We start from the raw sequence: 15,423 nt of genomic DNA, 5'->3' as shown, positions 1-15,423 counted from the left end.
ATCTTCACACCAAGTTGACATGTTCTGCAGTAACCAAGAATCAACAGATGCACTTTTTTTTTTTTTAATATGCTGTTGTTATAATTTATTATTAGTCTTAGCTACTTGACAGTTCAATAACAGCTCAAGAGTGTCCCAAGGCAATAAACCATCTTCATTACAGGAGGTGCCTCTGACAGACAGCTATTTTAGAATGTGGATTGGGTTTGTGTTTTTTTTTGCATTTGGTTGGTTGGTTTTTAGAATTTTTCCCTCTGGCTACCAAACATCATCTTCATCTTTGGCCATCTTTCCCTCATCCAGGTGCTCATTCTGTCTGAGAACAGTGATAGCAGAGAGACAGCAATGAGTGTGATCGGCTAGAGACTGTCATTGGAGTACACAGTATCTTGATGTTTCTTTCTAGCAGCTTCCTATTCATCTTGGTTGATATGAGTGAAAACATGAGCCCTATGGAGACGAATAGGAGTAAAAATCAATGAGAGAGAGTAATAGCCTACTGGAGAGAGAGCTGGATTTGCAATTTGGAATGGGATCCCGGCTTTGCCTCTGGCTTGTTCCATTGATTTGGGGCAAAGTTACCACTGCCTTTCCATGTTCCCCATTTGTAAGATAGGTCAGCACTCAGAGCTGATTGGTATGTTTTTAACAAGAGCATTTTCATTGAAATCCAAATGTTGCATATATTGATTTTGTTCTAGTTTTCTTCTGGCAATACAGGCCTTTCTGAGTGAGGAGAAATTGGAACCTGACCCTTTTGGGCAGGAAACAATGGTTTCAGCTGAAATATTTTTCTGTGAAAATATTTCAAAGCTTTTTGGGTTTGTTCCAATGCAAAAATAAAATATGTTTTCTGACCTTGAAAGTTTTCCAGAAACACTTCTACTGTCCTTCAGTCAGTTCTAATAGTATGTCATTTGTAAATTGTTTTGAGATCTTTGAGTGAACAGTGATCTATAAGAATTATTATTTGAATGGTGTGAGGTAAGGTTGCAGTCACATAAGTGTATTCTGATAGTCTTCTCTGCATGCTGTAGAGTCAGTTTAAGCTGACCGTTTAAGAACATCTGCTTAGTAAAAGGGAGTAATTGTCATACCTAAGTCACATCGTGAATAAAATCATGTCTTTGAAAGAGCCCATTTAAAACTCGTAGTGTTGTGAAAGCAAACATCAAAACTGGTAAAGTCTCAGTGGTAGCAGACGGTGGTTTTCAGCTCTTGTGTCTGAATCTGGACTGGACAGCTTGTGAACTTGGAGTTTGTAATGGAAACAGTAATGTAACAGATTCTTAACCATATCAAGACCAGCAGGTGTTGCTATAATATATTAAATGCAGTGGAGACATCTAATAATCTGCACTTGAATGTTAGTTCAATAAGTTTTCTTAAATCAAAAAGGTATTTTTATAGGAAAACATAATGCTATGAAAGCCTTTCCATAAGAATACTAAAGTAATTGAAACACTGGAAAATTGCAGGTTCAGGGCTGCTTCTGCTGAGCTGACTGAGAGTTTTAGTACTGCTTCAGTGAGAGAGCAGCTGACCCTGCATTTAGGTATTGAGACTTCAGTGTGTTTAAGAGTAAAATACTGTTGAAAGTAACCAGTCCTGTAGAGTTTTCTGTAGAGATATACTTCTTTGTAAGAAATAATGCTGCAGAAACCTGTGGCATCTTTTGCCACAGATTAGATTATGATGAAGTTCTAGTCTAAGCTTGTTCTGCTGCTGTTGATCTTCACAGTGCACAGGGTTCCTGAGTGACCCTAAAACACTAAGGGGAGAATTTCTCCAAGGCAGAAACATGATAGGTCTCATGTCTTTTCAGACTGCACCCTCAGTGCCTTGCAGAGGCTGTACAACTGGATGGTCAGAAGCAGGGCATTGGTGGAGAGTCTGCACTGCTGGAAATCCTGAGCAGGCCTTTCCAGGATACAGTAAATTCAGTGAGGCTCCTAACTTTTGCTGGGTTTTGAGCATGGCAGCTCCTGAAATCAAGAAGGAAGGATGAAAGGGAGGAAAAAAAAAACAAACAACCAACACTCCCCCTCCCCTTCTCCCCCCCCCCCCCCCCCCAGCAAAAACAAACAGCCAGGATTACATTATGATATGCAACCCTCTTAGAGGGATGTTATACAGGGAGGAACACTCTGTGGGAATGAATGTAGAAACTGCCAGCTTGAAAGGGCTCAACTGCCTTGTGTCTACGGGTGGCTAGCTTATTGATCTTGGTAGATCTTCAACAGCTGCTGGCTGTGTAACAGGAAGGGCCTGAGCTGCTTGTCTCCACTTGTAGATGCTTGGCAAGAACTTCTCCTGCATGTGGAAGAGGTCCCAGCCATCTCACTCCCAGGCAGGAGCACCAGCCAGCATTGCTGCTCATGGTGCATGAGCAGCTCTCCCAGTAGCTGGGGGCATGTGAACTTGTCTCAGTTCATTTCGAGCAGTGAGGTGGGGGCATCGTGTCACCGCAGGGTTTGCAACAGAGCCAAGGAGGGTCTCTTTACCCCATCCTTTTCCAGGAGCTGCCCGTAGTGGGGCTTGGCTGCCCTTTGGGTGGGCAAAGAAGAGAAAATGGCCACGGGTGACTTCCTTGGGCGAAAAGCCCGCAGCAGGCCCTTCACCCTCGCTGGGGGGGGGAAGCGGGTCGGGGGTGGAGGGGGGGCGAGCCGGGGGAGTTGCAGCCCCGGCACGGCGGCTCCGCCGTGTGCATATAGATGAGCTGCCCGGAGCACGTCACTGCGCACCGGCGCTCTGCGTTTGGGGCGGCGGAGAGCGAGGGCGGGCGAGCGGGAGCCGCTGCCGCCGCCTCCGGAGGAGGAGGAGGAGGAGGAGGAGGAAGAAGAAGAGGCGGCGGCTCGGCAGGCAGCAGCCGCTCGGCTCCGCGGCCCCCCCGATGCCGCCCAGCCCGCAGCGGCGCGGCCCCCGCGGGGCGAAGGCGGCGGGCGCCGGCGGGCGGGGAGCGGCGCCGTGGTGCTGAAGGACAGCTCCGACCCGCACCGCTCCGACCCGCTCCGACCCGCTCCGCCCCGCACCGCTCCGCGCCCCGGCCGCGCCCCGGCGCCGGGTGGCCGCGCCTTGATGTGCCCCCCGCCGCCCCCGCGGCTCCCATGGCGGTGGCACGGAAAATCAAAACTTTGTTGACGGTGAACATCTTGGTCTTCGTGGGCATCATCCTCTTCTCCGTCTACTGCAGGATCCAGGATCGCTCCCAGGAGCTGGTGCAGATCGTCCGGAGCGCGGAGCGCCGGGCCAGGAGTCGCGGCGCCAAGGTGGGCAGCCTGGCGGACAGGGAGGCCATCCTGCAGCGCCTGGACCACCTGGAGGAGGTGGTCTACAACCAGCTCAATGGTACGCGGGGTCCCGCCGTGTCCCTGGGGAACGCACCCCAAGCACCCGCCGGCAGGGGAGGGAAGCCCGGTGTCCGTGGCTGAAGGCAAAAGGAAAAGGGGTAACAGTGGGGTTTTGATGGAGGAATGTGTGGAGGCTCCCCCAAACTCTTGGTCCAAAGTCAGCACTTTTTAGACAGACACAAAGTTAAGGAGGCTGCAGAGTTCATGGGTTTAATGGCTGGTGGGAGTCCCCACAAACTGTACCAGGTTTTACGTTTTACCCAAATATATTAACTCTGCATGGGCAGGTGTTTGTATCGTGCGTTCGTTTATAGCTGGAAGTTACATGCTTTGTCTCTGAATTACTTTAAAAACGTTCTGCTAAGTTCTTACGCTGTGTACTTTTAATGGTCTATTTAAGCATAGCACCCATATGTTTCTTTAATGACTGCCATTTATTTGATATTATCTTTGGCGAGGAGGGGAAGCATCCACCACTTATTTTTATTACATGCAGTTTTAATTCACTAGCCTTGAAAAATCTTGGTGGGTAAGCAAAGAGCCCTTCTACGATAGTTAGAACAGGCTAAGCCATGCAAGTTGCTGTTGGACAAATTACATTTCATAGAGAAACTAATTCTTCAAAACAAGTGTATTTTTATTTCCATAGATTCATAAAGTTCTAAATGCAGAATGTCAAAGAAATAAGTATGTGATTAAATACATCAGTGCTTTGGACAAGAAGAAGCTGAAGGAGTAAACTTTTACAAGAGGCTTTAATATAAATGTAACATTTAGTGTCTAGTACCAAATAAAACTTGCAGTGTAAATATGTTTAAGTATACCAAATGTGCTTCTAGGCTGCTTGTGAAAATCTTACTCGTAACATTGATTTAACAAAGGCTACTGCAGTCTTGGAATGCAGACAAATAGAAGGGTTAGTATAAAGTATATTTCCTATTACTACTTTCTGAATGACCGTGTAAATCCAAGTAGGTTAGACTGTTATGGGAATATGCAGTCTGAGCCAGTGAGTGTTACAGAGCGGGCATCCCCTTACATGCTTCCATGTGCACACGCCTGAGAATAGAAAGAGAAGGAGGACAGGAATGTGGAGTGTGCATGTTTGTCACAAAAATAAGTATCCGTAAATTAGAGGGAAAGTGTCACCAGCTGTGTTTCCTAATGATAATTTGGAGAAGTTCTGAAGAATGTAGGACTTAAGAGGGAAATCCTCCTCCCAAATTCAACGTAGCAATAGAGTTCCCAGACTAAATTAGCTCAGTCCCCAGGCTATATCTATCATAGCTCAACTGAATGATTGCATTTTTTTTTTCTTTCCCTGAATTACTTTGTTCCTGGTGGAGTTCATAAGTGAGACTTTGGGTGGATTTTACTAGCTCTGGGTTCATCTAAGCTCAGCATCCCCTGGAGAATCAGCAGGAGTCCTTAATGTCCTAGGCAGGCACCATTGCACGTAATGACTCTGGCTTCCCAGTAAACAGGAAGTTCTCCTGAAAGTATGTCTCTGTTTCAGTGGCTTTTTTCTTTTTTGTCTTTAATCTGGTTTGTTGGGTATGGAAATTCACAGTGCAATTACTTTAATTAAAATGTTATGTTGCTCCTTCAGGTCATAATAAACACTGAAGGCAGTTTCTTTTTCTTGAAAGTTCTTATAAGGGGAAAATACAGAAAGTTTTTTGAGCTGAACTGTTTGAATTTCCTATCCATTTCACTTCAACCTCTCTCTGACATGGTTGTTTGTTTGTTTTTATTACACTGCAGTACATTAATGCAGATAAATTATTTGGTCATCACTGTGAAAATATAGTTTTGCCAGTTTCTTCTTTTTATTTTATTTTTTTTTTCTTCATTTTGTGGCAACAACCCACCCCCAAATTCCTAAAAAAAAAATAGTAGCTAATCCACCTAAGTCATCAGAGTTGGATCACTGTAAGGGAAATCAGGATCAAACATCTGTGTTTGGGTTTACCTCACTGGTGTTCCTTTTTTAATATCATGACTCATTGCTTAATGGGCATGATGCTGCTCTGGCAACATTGAGATTCAAGGGAGCCTGTCTGTGACAGTGCTTTACTGTGTCTTACAGAACTGGTATTGCACAAGCACTCTGCTCTCGAGCTGTGCAGTTCCATCCTAGTGTCAAGCAAGGTTCCTCAGATAATATCCTGTAGAGTTCTTCATCACAAGGTTAGAGAGCCATTTGATGCCTTCTTGGATGTTACTTCTTAATGAGGTGGGTCAAAGTCACTTTTACAGGGAGAAAGAGATATGGGTAGACAGATTTTGTTCATAAGAAATATGAATTCCTTGCATACACTGAACTCATACCAGCACCAGGAGCTTGTGCCCAGCCCAATGTTGCTGTTACAACAGCTATCCTGTTTGCAGTTCCAGTTTTCTGCTCTTGGTTCTTTTGAGCTCTTCAGTCTTAGTGTTTTTTTATTTAGTTTTTCTCTCCTCTTTGGATAATTCCTGAACTGGTAAGACCTCACCTGGACTTTTTCCAGGGACTCTGCTGAAGATCCAGAAAAACACTTCTGTGAGAGACCAGCCCTGTAGCTGCAGAAATACCGAATTTTGTTTCTATCACTCTTATTTGTTTTCTTGGAATCAAAGAAACATTATTTGAAAGCACATTTTCTGCAAGGAAAAGCAAACACATGCAGTAACATTGGAAGTGTATCAAGAGGCAACCTAAAACTGATCACTAGAGAACTCATTAACTTTTCAGCCTGAATAAACTGAATAAAAATGGCGCGTAAAATGCTGGTGGAGGTGTGTGTAGAACACAGAGGACCATACGTGAAAGGCAGTAGAAAACTGGTCCTTACAATTATCTTTGGCAAAACAAGAATTTTTAGAAAGGAGTGAATGAGAATTGCCGTGAATCCCTGCAGAGTCACGCAGACATACACCCAAACAATAGTTTTCACTTGGCTCGTGCTTTGGTTTTCTATCAAGTTAGAAAAATCATATTTTGAAAGCTTTCTTTATATTCAGCTGCTGCTGTTTTGGCAGAAGTAAATGGCTGGAGCATGCAAAGGGAAAGGAAAGCAGTGAAATGCATCTGGAATTTCCTTGGTGAAACTTTACATAATCTGTTAGTATTTGGCTTTGGGTATCACATTTATTTTGAATAACTGAGTTATTCTAGCTATAGTTCTTCAATCTGTATCTCCTTTCATTTTTGCTATGTTATTTCTACTAATGAGTATCATTTATTGTCAGTCAACAGAGAACTAAAGCCAGACAGACTTAGTAATGATTCTTGGAATGGCATGACACCTTGGTATTTTGTTCCTTTGACTTTGTTTTTTTCCATGGGGAAAAAAATCAAAAGGTTTAATTGGCTGTTGTTTATTTTTTCCCCCGATCGGTTATGCATCTGAGTCTGTTGCTAATGATTTACCATAGAGGATAAAGAATTTTTGATGCCTCAACTACATCATAACCTTTCATGCCAAAAGCAATTGAAGGGTCAGACTACAATTTCACTGTAATTGCCTTTTTCCCTTTTCACTGTCTCTTTCCAGTAATACACAACAATCAATACCGCATGTAATTAGATTTCATTCAATCTGCAAAGATTAAGAGAGTTTTCATCTTCTCAATACGTATGCTCACATCATGTCTTCCTACCCTCATCTTCTACATTAGACCTCTTTAACCTGTTCTGTTGCAGATGTGGGGGGATAAGTTTGGAGAATTCCCTTGAATTTGACAAATTATCGTTCTCTACACATCATAATTTGATTTTGCTCTCTTTGGGAAGATTAAATACAACAGCAATTTCCAGTTTGATAAAGGGGTTTTATACTGCATATGCATTTCATTGAGGAGGCTGAGAAAAAAAATAAAATAAAAATGGACAATTCACATAATTGCAGCATACAGGCTTAAAATGATGGAAATAGCAGGTCCTAGGTGCAGAGGACTGATTCATGCAGACTATGACTCCTGATTTTTAGAGTGTACTGAAAGCAAAGTGATTGCATTTAAAATTCAGCCTGGCAATCTGCATACTTAAAAGGTACAGTAGTATTTTTAAAAAGACAGTTTATTCTTTATAGGCTGGAGTCTGGTTGAAAATGTTTCCAAATTTCCATATTGAAAATAAGGGTTGGGAAGAGGCTGAAAATGAATTATGTGAATGTCCACATCAGATTTGTCAAAAAGAAGCTTTTACAGCTGGCAACTTTCAGTTGAAGAGCAATTCTTTTGCAGAAAAGACGCAAAGCTGTGTGTGCATGGGGGAAGATTAAGTGCGATTGCCAGCCTTGCATTAATGAAAGGGCACCTTTTTTACCCACACACAGGTTCTCATGTTATAAGTATTTCATTTGATTATGATCCTATGATAATATGCATCTGACAAAATTAGCACATAATTATTCCTACAAAGCAGCAACTTATTTATGGGGATTCTCCCAGCCATGTACTCTCCTTGCACTGGTGAGAGACTTCTTCATATGCTCCCTTTTCCTTTTCCTTTTCCTTTTCCTTTTCCTTTTCCTTTTCCTTTTCCTTTTCCTTTTCCTTTTCCTTTTCCTTTTCCTTTTCCTTTTCCTTTTCCTTTTCCTTTTCCTTTTCCTTTTCCTTTCCCAAGATTGGACCCAGCAAAGGCAGGAATATAGAGTATCTATCACGGCTCTTTTTTTTTTTTATTATTATTATTATTTCAAGTTAGGCTGCAGTTTATCTGTTTTCCACACAGCACAGAACAAGTGTTCTTGCTTGTTCTGGATCAATTTCTCAGGGTGAGGTAACCGAGCATTGCCACAGGCCTGACCTTCTGTATTGAAAAGTGATGGTCAAGCCCAAAACACTAATTTCAATTTCACATTGGCTTTGGCTGTGTTAGTCTTGATTTATGTAGCTGAGGGAACTCATAATCAGTGATTTCAGGAAGGCCAAGAATTTCTTGCCCAAAATAAGGTAAGAAAATATCATGATTTGCAATTTGGATAGCCCCTATGAAAATAAAATGTAACATTAAAAACAGTATTACTCCATTTAGGCACATTAGGAAGAAAATGTCTAAAGGTTTGGTAGAAAGAAGATGTAAATTTCTTTTGTTAAATGGGCAAAATTGCATTCAACTCTTCAAAATATAGACAAATATAAAAAATGTACCTCCAGTTCAGCAGCGCATGAGCAATTGTAAGTCTCTCCCTGTACTCTGTTCTGTGTACTGGCAACTATTTCTTATGTAACATTTCTGCTTTTTGCTATTTTATTTGGGAAGAAAGCTTATTTTGTCAGAAAAATCACGTGGTAATTGTATCATTGATTCATTTATTTGTGTAGAACTTGAATCATTTCTGCTAGATAGGATAAAAGCAATGTTTACAGGGGTGGAAGGAAAATCTTTGGCTGATGTGGTGGTTGTGTTGCCTTATGGAAGATATTCCAGTTCAGTTTATTTCAATTTCTGGACTTGGAAAAGCAGATATGGGGCTGTCACCCAGTGCAGTGCTGCAGTGTGCTTGTGGCACACGCTTAACCAACAGACGAGTTTAGAGAATTAGAAAAACTGGCTTTAACTTTGATAATGGGTGGTGGAGTTGGTTTTGTTTGTTATTTGTTTTCTTAAAATAAGTAAAAGCTGGTAGCAGCTAAACCAAGAGCATCATTTAAAAATGCAGTTCCAGGCACTGAGTGTATGGCTGTTCTCCAAGGAAATAATAAGATTTATGAAAGGAAGGAAAAGAAATGAGTCATGTTTAACAAATCTTCCTTTTATTAATGTCCCTCTCTAACCTTACTAATGGGTACTCAGTCTGTCCTTCTTTCTCAGTATTCTTGGCATGCTTTTTTATTATTGTTATTATTTGTGGGGTTTCACTTGCTAGTAATTTCCATTACTTATTTTAAACTAACAAACCAAAAGGGAAAAAAGAAAAAGAGAAAAGAGAGGCTCTGATGTTCTGGATAACAGGAAGGAAGGAAGACAATGACAGCAGAGCAGCTTCCAACCTTGTTGTAGTCCTATTGATCAAAACTGTCCTCTGAAATAAGAGAATTTCCGCTTCTGAGAATGAAAACCAGACAGAGATCCTCCCACTGACCACAAGTCATCTTCTCCTGAGAGCACAGAGCTAATGCAGCAAGGGCTTAATTTGATGTGTAGATGACTTCTGTCTGGTTTTCCTATAAACCTATAGTGCCATGAAAATGGTTGTGAATATCTGAAAGTCACATAGGTAATGGGCAAAACCCATTTCAAGGACAAGATGGCAGACACAAGCTGATTAAAGGTTGTATTTCTGCCCTATAATTTTTATGCTTTCTGGTGTCCTGAAATGTTCAGGTTTCCCAGACAGTTTTGGGGATGTGCTGTAGCTCCACAACACTTTCTGGTTACTCAGCAAGTCCCATAGGCCATAAAAAGAGTTATGCATAGCAGGGCTGTCTCCTGAGCCAAGATTTGTTTGATTTATAGAACAGAAAAGAGTCATCAGAGAGCATTGTGACACATGTTGGTCTCAGGTCCTCAGGTTAGTTTGAGTTTAATGCAGAGTAGTGCAGTTAGGGATAAACTAGGGATAGTTATGTAATTTCTTTCTCAGTCTAATCTGCTAGGCCTCTGAGTACTTATTTGTAAACTCTCCAGTGCACTAAAGAGTATGGAGTTTTACCCCATGAAGATATCTTCAAAATCTTCGTAGATTTCATCTTTTCAGTGTTGGTTTATCTATAATTTATGTTGTATCTTTCATTCCTGACACTATCTGCACTGATAGCATACAAGTGTGTGATGAAGACATGGATAATCTCTACTTCTTCCCTGGCCTTGCTTTTTGAACTCTGAAGCAGTAGGAAAAGGCCCTTCAGTTGCATCAGCAGGAACAGGCTGTAGATATCTGAGGAGGCGGTATGTCAGAGCTGAGTTCTGCTTTCTTCTCCCTCGATTTGATGTTACTCTCCCACAATGAGGAAATATGGGCTTGAGTTTTTGTCATTCTTTGAACTACCTTTTTATTTCACCCAGTTTAGCTTACTTGGTTTCCCAGCATCATCCAGAGGAGCTTTTACAGGAGCTTCCTACCCCTCTTACTGCATCTCTCAGGCCCTTTCATTTCTGAATGATTGTATGTGTGTTTGTTTATGCCATCTTGATGAAACGTGTGTTGAAAGAGCTGTTTTAGTGACTACGGATGGGTAGGTTGGTCTTTGGAGTAAAAGGAAGAACGGATGACCTTGGGGTGACATTAACCTGCTTGCTGATTGCCATCAGGCTCAGCTACTCTGTGAGCTTTCTGCCCAGTCTTGCAAAGCTGTGTGGCAAAGCAGATGTGGCTCTCTGCCTCTCCCTTTATTTCACCTGGCTGACTTGTTCTGAGGGATCTGCTGTCAAGGCAAGGATGAGCCCGAGACCATGAATGGGTTTGTATTCTCAGTGCATGGAGCCCTCCTTAGTGAAACACTGCGGCAGAATAGGCCCCATTCTGTGAATCTCTGACAAATGGCAGCAAGTGAATACGCGGTGTTCTTCAAGCACGTCCTTCATTTCTGGCCTTGGAGGAGAGTCCAAGGGCAGCTGCGGGGTGGACAGCTGAGGAGAGAATAGACCTGATTCTGCTTTGTCATTGTCAGCAGTGTGTGGACACAGTTTTCTCGGGGTCTGAAGAGATGTCTGAGTAAACAAGCGGAATGTCTTTAGGAATGGTGAGGCTGTAGATTTCTGAGTATTTTAAGCCTTGCACCACCTTCTCTACAGCCATTTTCTAAAAGCCCTTTCATTTACAACCAGTCTGATTTATACTTTTAATACTTGAACTGTAATTTGCATGTCATCCTGGGAGAATGGGCAATTATTAAGAAAACTAAACCAAGGAAAAGGATAGGTTTTTGAAACAGCTTCTCTATCTAAGCATCACAACTTTAGAAATGGTTCTGTCAGGCAGAGGTATTTGGTGCCAGAGTGTGGCAGGAGAAAGTAGCCTATTGCACATCATCATTTGGAAATCACATCCAAAAACCAAGCTCAGTCAAAGGCAAAGATGCCCAAAATATGTAGGAACATGTTGAGCCTCTGGGATTCTTTATTGAATTTGCTTCAATCTTAACCTCCTGGGTTAAATGTTAAAGCAAATGCAAAAGTGGAAAGCAAGTGCTGTAGTGCCAGTGTCTCTCTTGGGTTGAATACCTGCTGCAAAATAGTGCTCTCTCTGGGTGGAGAGCAGATCCTTACTGCAAGCACACAGCTCGGACCCCAGAGGATGGCACTTAGGAGTTATCCTCAGTGCATTAGAGCACTTTGGGCTGCATCAGAAAGTGGTGCAAGGTCACAGAGTCTCTAATTCCTGTTTCCCACAGCCCAGAGTAGCATTATAGCTGAGGTACTGTGATACTATCCCCAAAACAAAAGGGGTTTTGTTGCACAGGAGCTCATCGTTGTTTGGAAGGTACCCACCATGGCAGCTGAAATGCCCTCTCCTGCAATACTGGAGGCTTGCATCTCATTTCATCTCTGTGGCATTTTTGGTAGGGTGACAGGGTTAATTGGTTGGTTTTCAATTGGACTCTTTCTGCTGGTTTTGTATTTTATTTGGCAATGGGGCTTCACTGCCCTTTTAGAATTTGAATTTATTTTTTTTCCACAGCTCTCAGATGCCTCTAGGTTGTGAAGGTTTTGTAAATAAAAATGTATTTTTGTTATATGAACTCATTTCAAGCAAGCTTTGTGTTGTAGAAAAGACTTGTGGCATTCTTTCCTGTGCATACTGAAGGCAGTGACTAAAAAAATCGCCAATTGAAATAGCACTGTAAAACCTAAAGGTTAGTCGTCTTTGGGATTAAAACTTGCAGTTGCTTTATAGATTCCTTGTCAGGCAGATTTCTAGCCATCCAGCCACGTGTAAAAGGAGGCTACTGATAGCTGCAAAATTTTGCATCTGCAAAGCTCAGTCCCATTGGTGACTACAACAACCACAGCCTGCAGATCAAAATGATTTTGATACCTGTTGTCCTGTTGTCAGCTAGCCAACGAGCTCGGTGCATTCCCACGTTTGTATTACAAGCACTGCACTAGAGGTGCTGAGCAGGGACTAGTGCTGTTTACACCTCTAATAGGAAACACAGGCTGCTGCACAGAGCTACTAATCCTAAAACACGATGATAGATTGCAGGTGACTCCATGTAACAGACGGGAGTGGAGTATAAGGTAAGTGTGAGCTGGTCACGTTCAAGTTATTAAACAACCTAATACCAAGCTGCCTGGCTGCTGAAACAAAATTTACACAAGCAGTGAGTGACTTGGGCTTGGAAAAAATGGGTAGCTGAGTGGTTTAGGAGTTTGCCTGTGTTAACCTTGCATTTGGAAACATTTGTTTGGTGGTTCTGTTATGTAATTTGTGTCACATGGAGAATCCCCTCAGTCCAGGTTGGTGGATTTAGGCTTCTAACTTCCAGCATAGTCACAGATGTGCGGATGGCTGAATGCTCCACTGAAGCCTGCTTATGTATTTCTTCTTCGTGACTTATCTTTTCTCCCACTTTTAAATGGTCTTTGCTCTCAGCTACTCCATTTTCAAATATACAAAATCAATCATCTTTGATTTTAAACCTATGCCAGTGTGATCCTCCTCTTGAAATAGATCCATCTGGCTCAATAAGTTTTCATTCAATGGAAAATTAATTCTGGAATGGAAAGGGCTTTTATAATGCTTCGTATCCAATGGGGCTATGTGTAAAACCTTTTGTTTTCTGAAAGAGTCAGCTAGGTATGGTTGCCATATTCACAAGCCTACAAAACCCCAAGTCAGGCTGCAGAGAGCCCTCTCGGATGGGTTCAGAGAATCAAGAATTTCTCCTGTGACTCATTCTGAACCTGACCTGCAGAATAACTGGATCCTTTGTCTCCCTCTTTCTGTCACGCATTAAAAAATTTGCAAAGTGAATGTTTAAAGTGAATGACAAATGTTTAAAGTCTTTCTTGCTCAGTATGAAGAGCAAAGAGAAGATGTACAGAAATTGGAGAGAAATGTTCTTGAGAAAAAAAAGACATGGGGTAACTTTGAAGCTAGGGTGGTACAGGCTGGCATGCCAGCACAGGCTGAGCGGTGCAGCCTCAGAGAAGGTGCAGATCAGTGCAGAGGGCATTTCTGCACGTTATAGCACTTGGTGTTTAGGCATCTCTCAGCATCTCATTATGCTGACAAGAAGCTAGAGGAAGAATGCTGTTGTCTTAGATCCAACATTGAGATCCAACATTCCAAAACACTGGAGACTGTGGAAGAATGAAACTGGTGAAATACTTTGTGAAGTGTGTATCAAAATTATCAATGAAGTGAATGTGGGATTGGTGAACTGGAATCCGGGTCTGTGCGTGAGTTCTGCTGGGACTGCTGTTGCCCTAAGGAGAGGTGGAGCTTTCTTGCAGCACAGCATACAACAGGTTGCTTTGGTAAAGTCCAGAACAGTTTTTTGTCACTGAACTGGAAGAAGATGCCTCTGATCTCCTTTATGGGTAATATTGCATGCCTACTTTATTGGTAATATTGCACGTCTATGGCTTTTCTGTGCCAGACATGAGCATCGGTGCATATGGTTGTGGAAGTAGAAGCTGATTATTTTCAAAAGTATTGCCATGTACTGATCTGACAAATACCCTGTTTGATAAAACGTTTTGTTTGATACGCTGCTGCTGAGGGCATGTGGATTTGGGAACATACCTTGCTTTATATTCTTTTCAAAGCTGGGGAGAGGTGGGGGACACAAGAAGCACTCCTACTATAAATAGTCAGATTACTTTCTTAATAAATGCCAGAGGAAGGAAGCAGAGTTGTATGGAGTGCTGTGTGTCCTATCATTATGGTGCTTCACCACTGTCTCTCTCCCTTCCTAGGGAAAAAGTGCAAATTTAGTGAATTGAGCATTTCCATGTGAATTTTCCTTACTGTGGTATCTTTACAGGGAAAGTGGTTTTAAATGGGGTTACAGTCATACCTTATTATTTCATCGAGTCCCCAGTCTGTGGCCAAAAAACATGCTCTTTTATCTCGTAACCTGCTTCTCATCATCGCCTCTAAGACCTGACAAGAAGCATGTGTGAGCTTGTGGAGATGGGAACTGGGGGCTAAAGGAGCAGCTCCAGAGCTAACCTTTGAGAAAATATTTAGAGCTGTTGAAATACAAGACTCATGCTAGGGAGACCTGGGCTTCATTTCCTGCTGTGCCTTTGCTTTGCTCTGTAGCTGTGGTGCCAGCTCACCTCTCTGCTCTTTTTCTTCCCGTCCCCATATCTACTTAGCTGGGGGGGTCTGAGTCCACACTAATCTGCGCAGTGTCTTACCTAGCGGTGGTGTTCATCAGTGGGATAAATAACAGCCAGACGTCCAACAGACCTAAACATCCTGTAATTACTGTAACTAACCCTCAGAATAAGCACTTAGTTCCTTGAGCAGCAAAACCAAGAAAGCTGATTTTTGGGGGGTTGATGACCTGGATGTGAATTCTTGGGGGGGGGTCTCTTACAACTCTGATAGGTCTCTTGTAATTGAGCTTTCACTAAACCTCTTCTCTCCGTGGGGACATTTAAATTCTGCTTTCTTCCCAGATGTCTACTTCTGTGACACTTGCAGAAATGTGATTTTTGGAGACCTCTGACTGTCTGCCAAGCTTTGGCTGAAATTAGACCTAGTCCTCAAATTCTAACGAGCAGAGATACGGGAAGGGTATGAGAGAGGGAATATTGGTAGACAAATGCAGACAGCATTATCCCACAAACTGGTTTTCCTTAGCAAATTGGGCTAAAATTTATATCAGTGACAAGTAGGATTTTTTCTCATTTAAGCACAAAGATAAAAATCAAGTCTTTAGATTTTAAAGGAACCAAATGCCACTTGCTCTGTTAATTGGAGATATGTTAATGTAAACATATTTTCCTGTTTTCCTTCTTACTTAGGTAAATAACTACAGCAACATGAGACTAAACCCGCATTGCAGGAGAACCTCTTTTATTTTCAGTTTCCTGAAATGGCAGATGTGGGTCCCACCAGCCTGTCTTATCACCTTTCAGTAGTGACTGAAGGATTCAAATATGCAAGGATCAGGGAAAATGATGCTG

The 15,423-nt window shown here is 42.3% G+C and overlaps 1 protein-coding gene across 1 annotated transcript in view; it reads left to right on the top strand.

Moving 5' to 3' along the window:
* Positions 1 to 3,107: 3,107 nt before the first annotated feature.
* The window catches only part of GALNT9 (polypeptide N-acetylgalactosaminyltransferase 9), a gene marked incomplete at both ends in the record, with an annotated part of 141,789 nt that continues 129,473 nt past the window's right edge, over positions 3,108 to 15,423 (top strand). The window contains one exon of the mRNA XM_084297368.1: positions 3,108 to 3,348. Coding sequence (XP_084153494.1) covers positions 3,108 to 3,348 — 241 coding nt within the window. The remainder of the gene's footprint in view (positions 3,349 to 15,423) is intronic.

Source organism: Netta rufina, assembly GCF_964035555.1.
Source record: "Netta rufina genome assembly, chromosome: 17".
In the NCBI taxonomy this organism is placed as follows: domain Eukaryota; kingdom Metazoa; phylum Chordata; class Aves; order Anseriformes; family Anatidae; genus Netta; species Netta rufina.
Note: the sequence above shows the minus strand (reverse complement) of the source record. Positions and strands in the feature narration are given on the sequence as shown.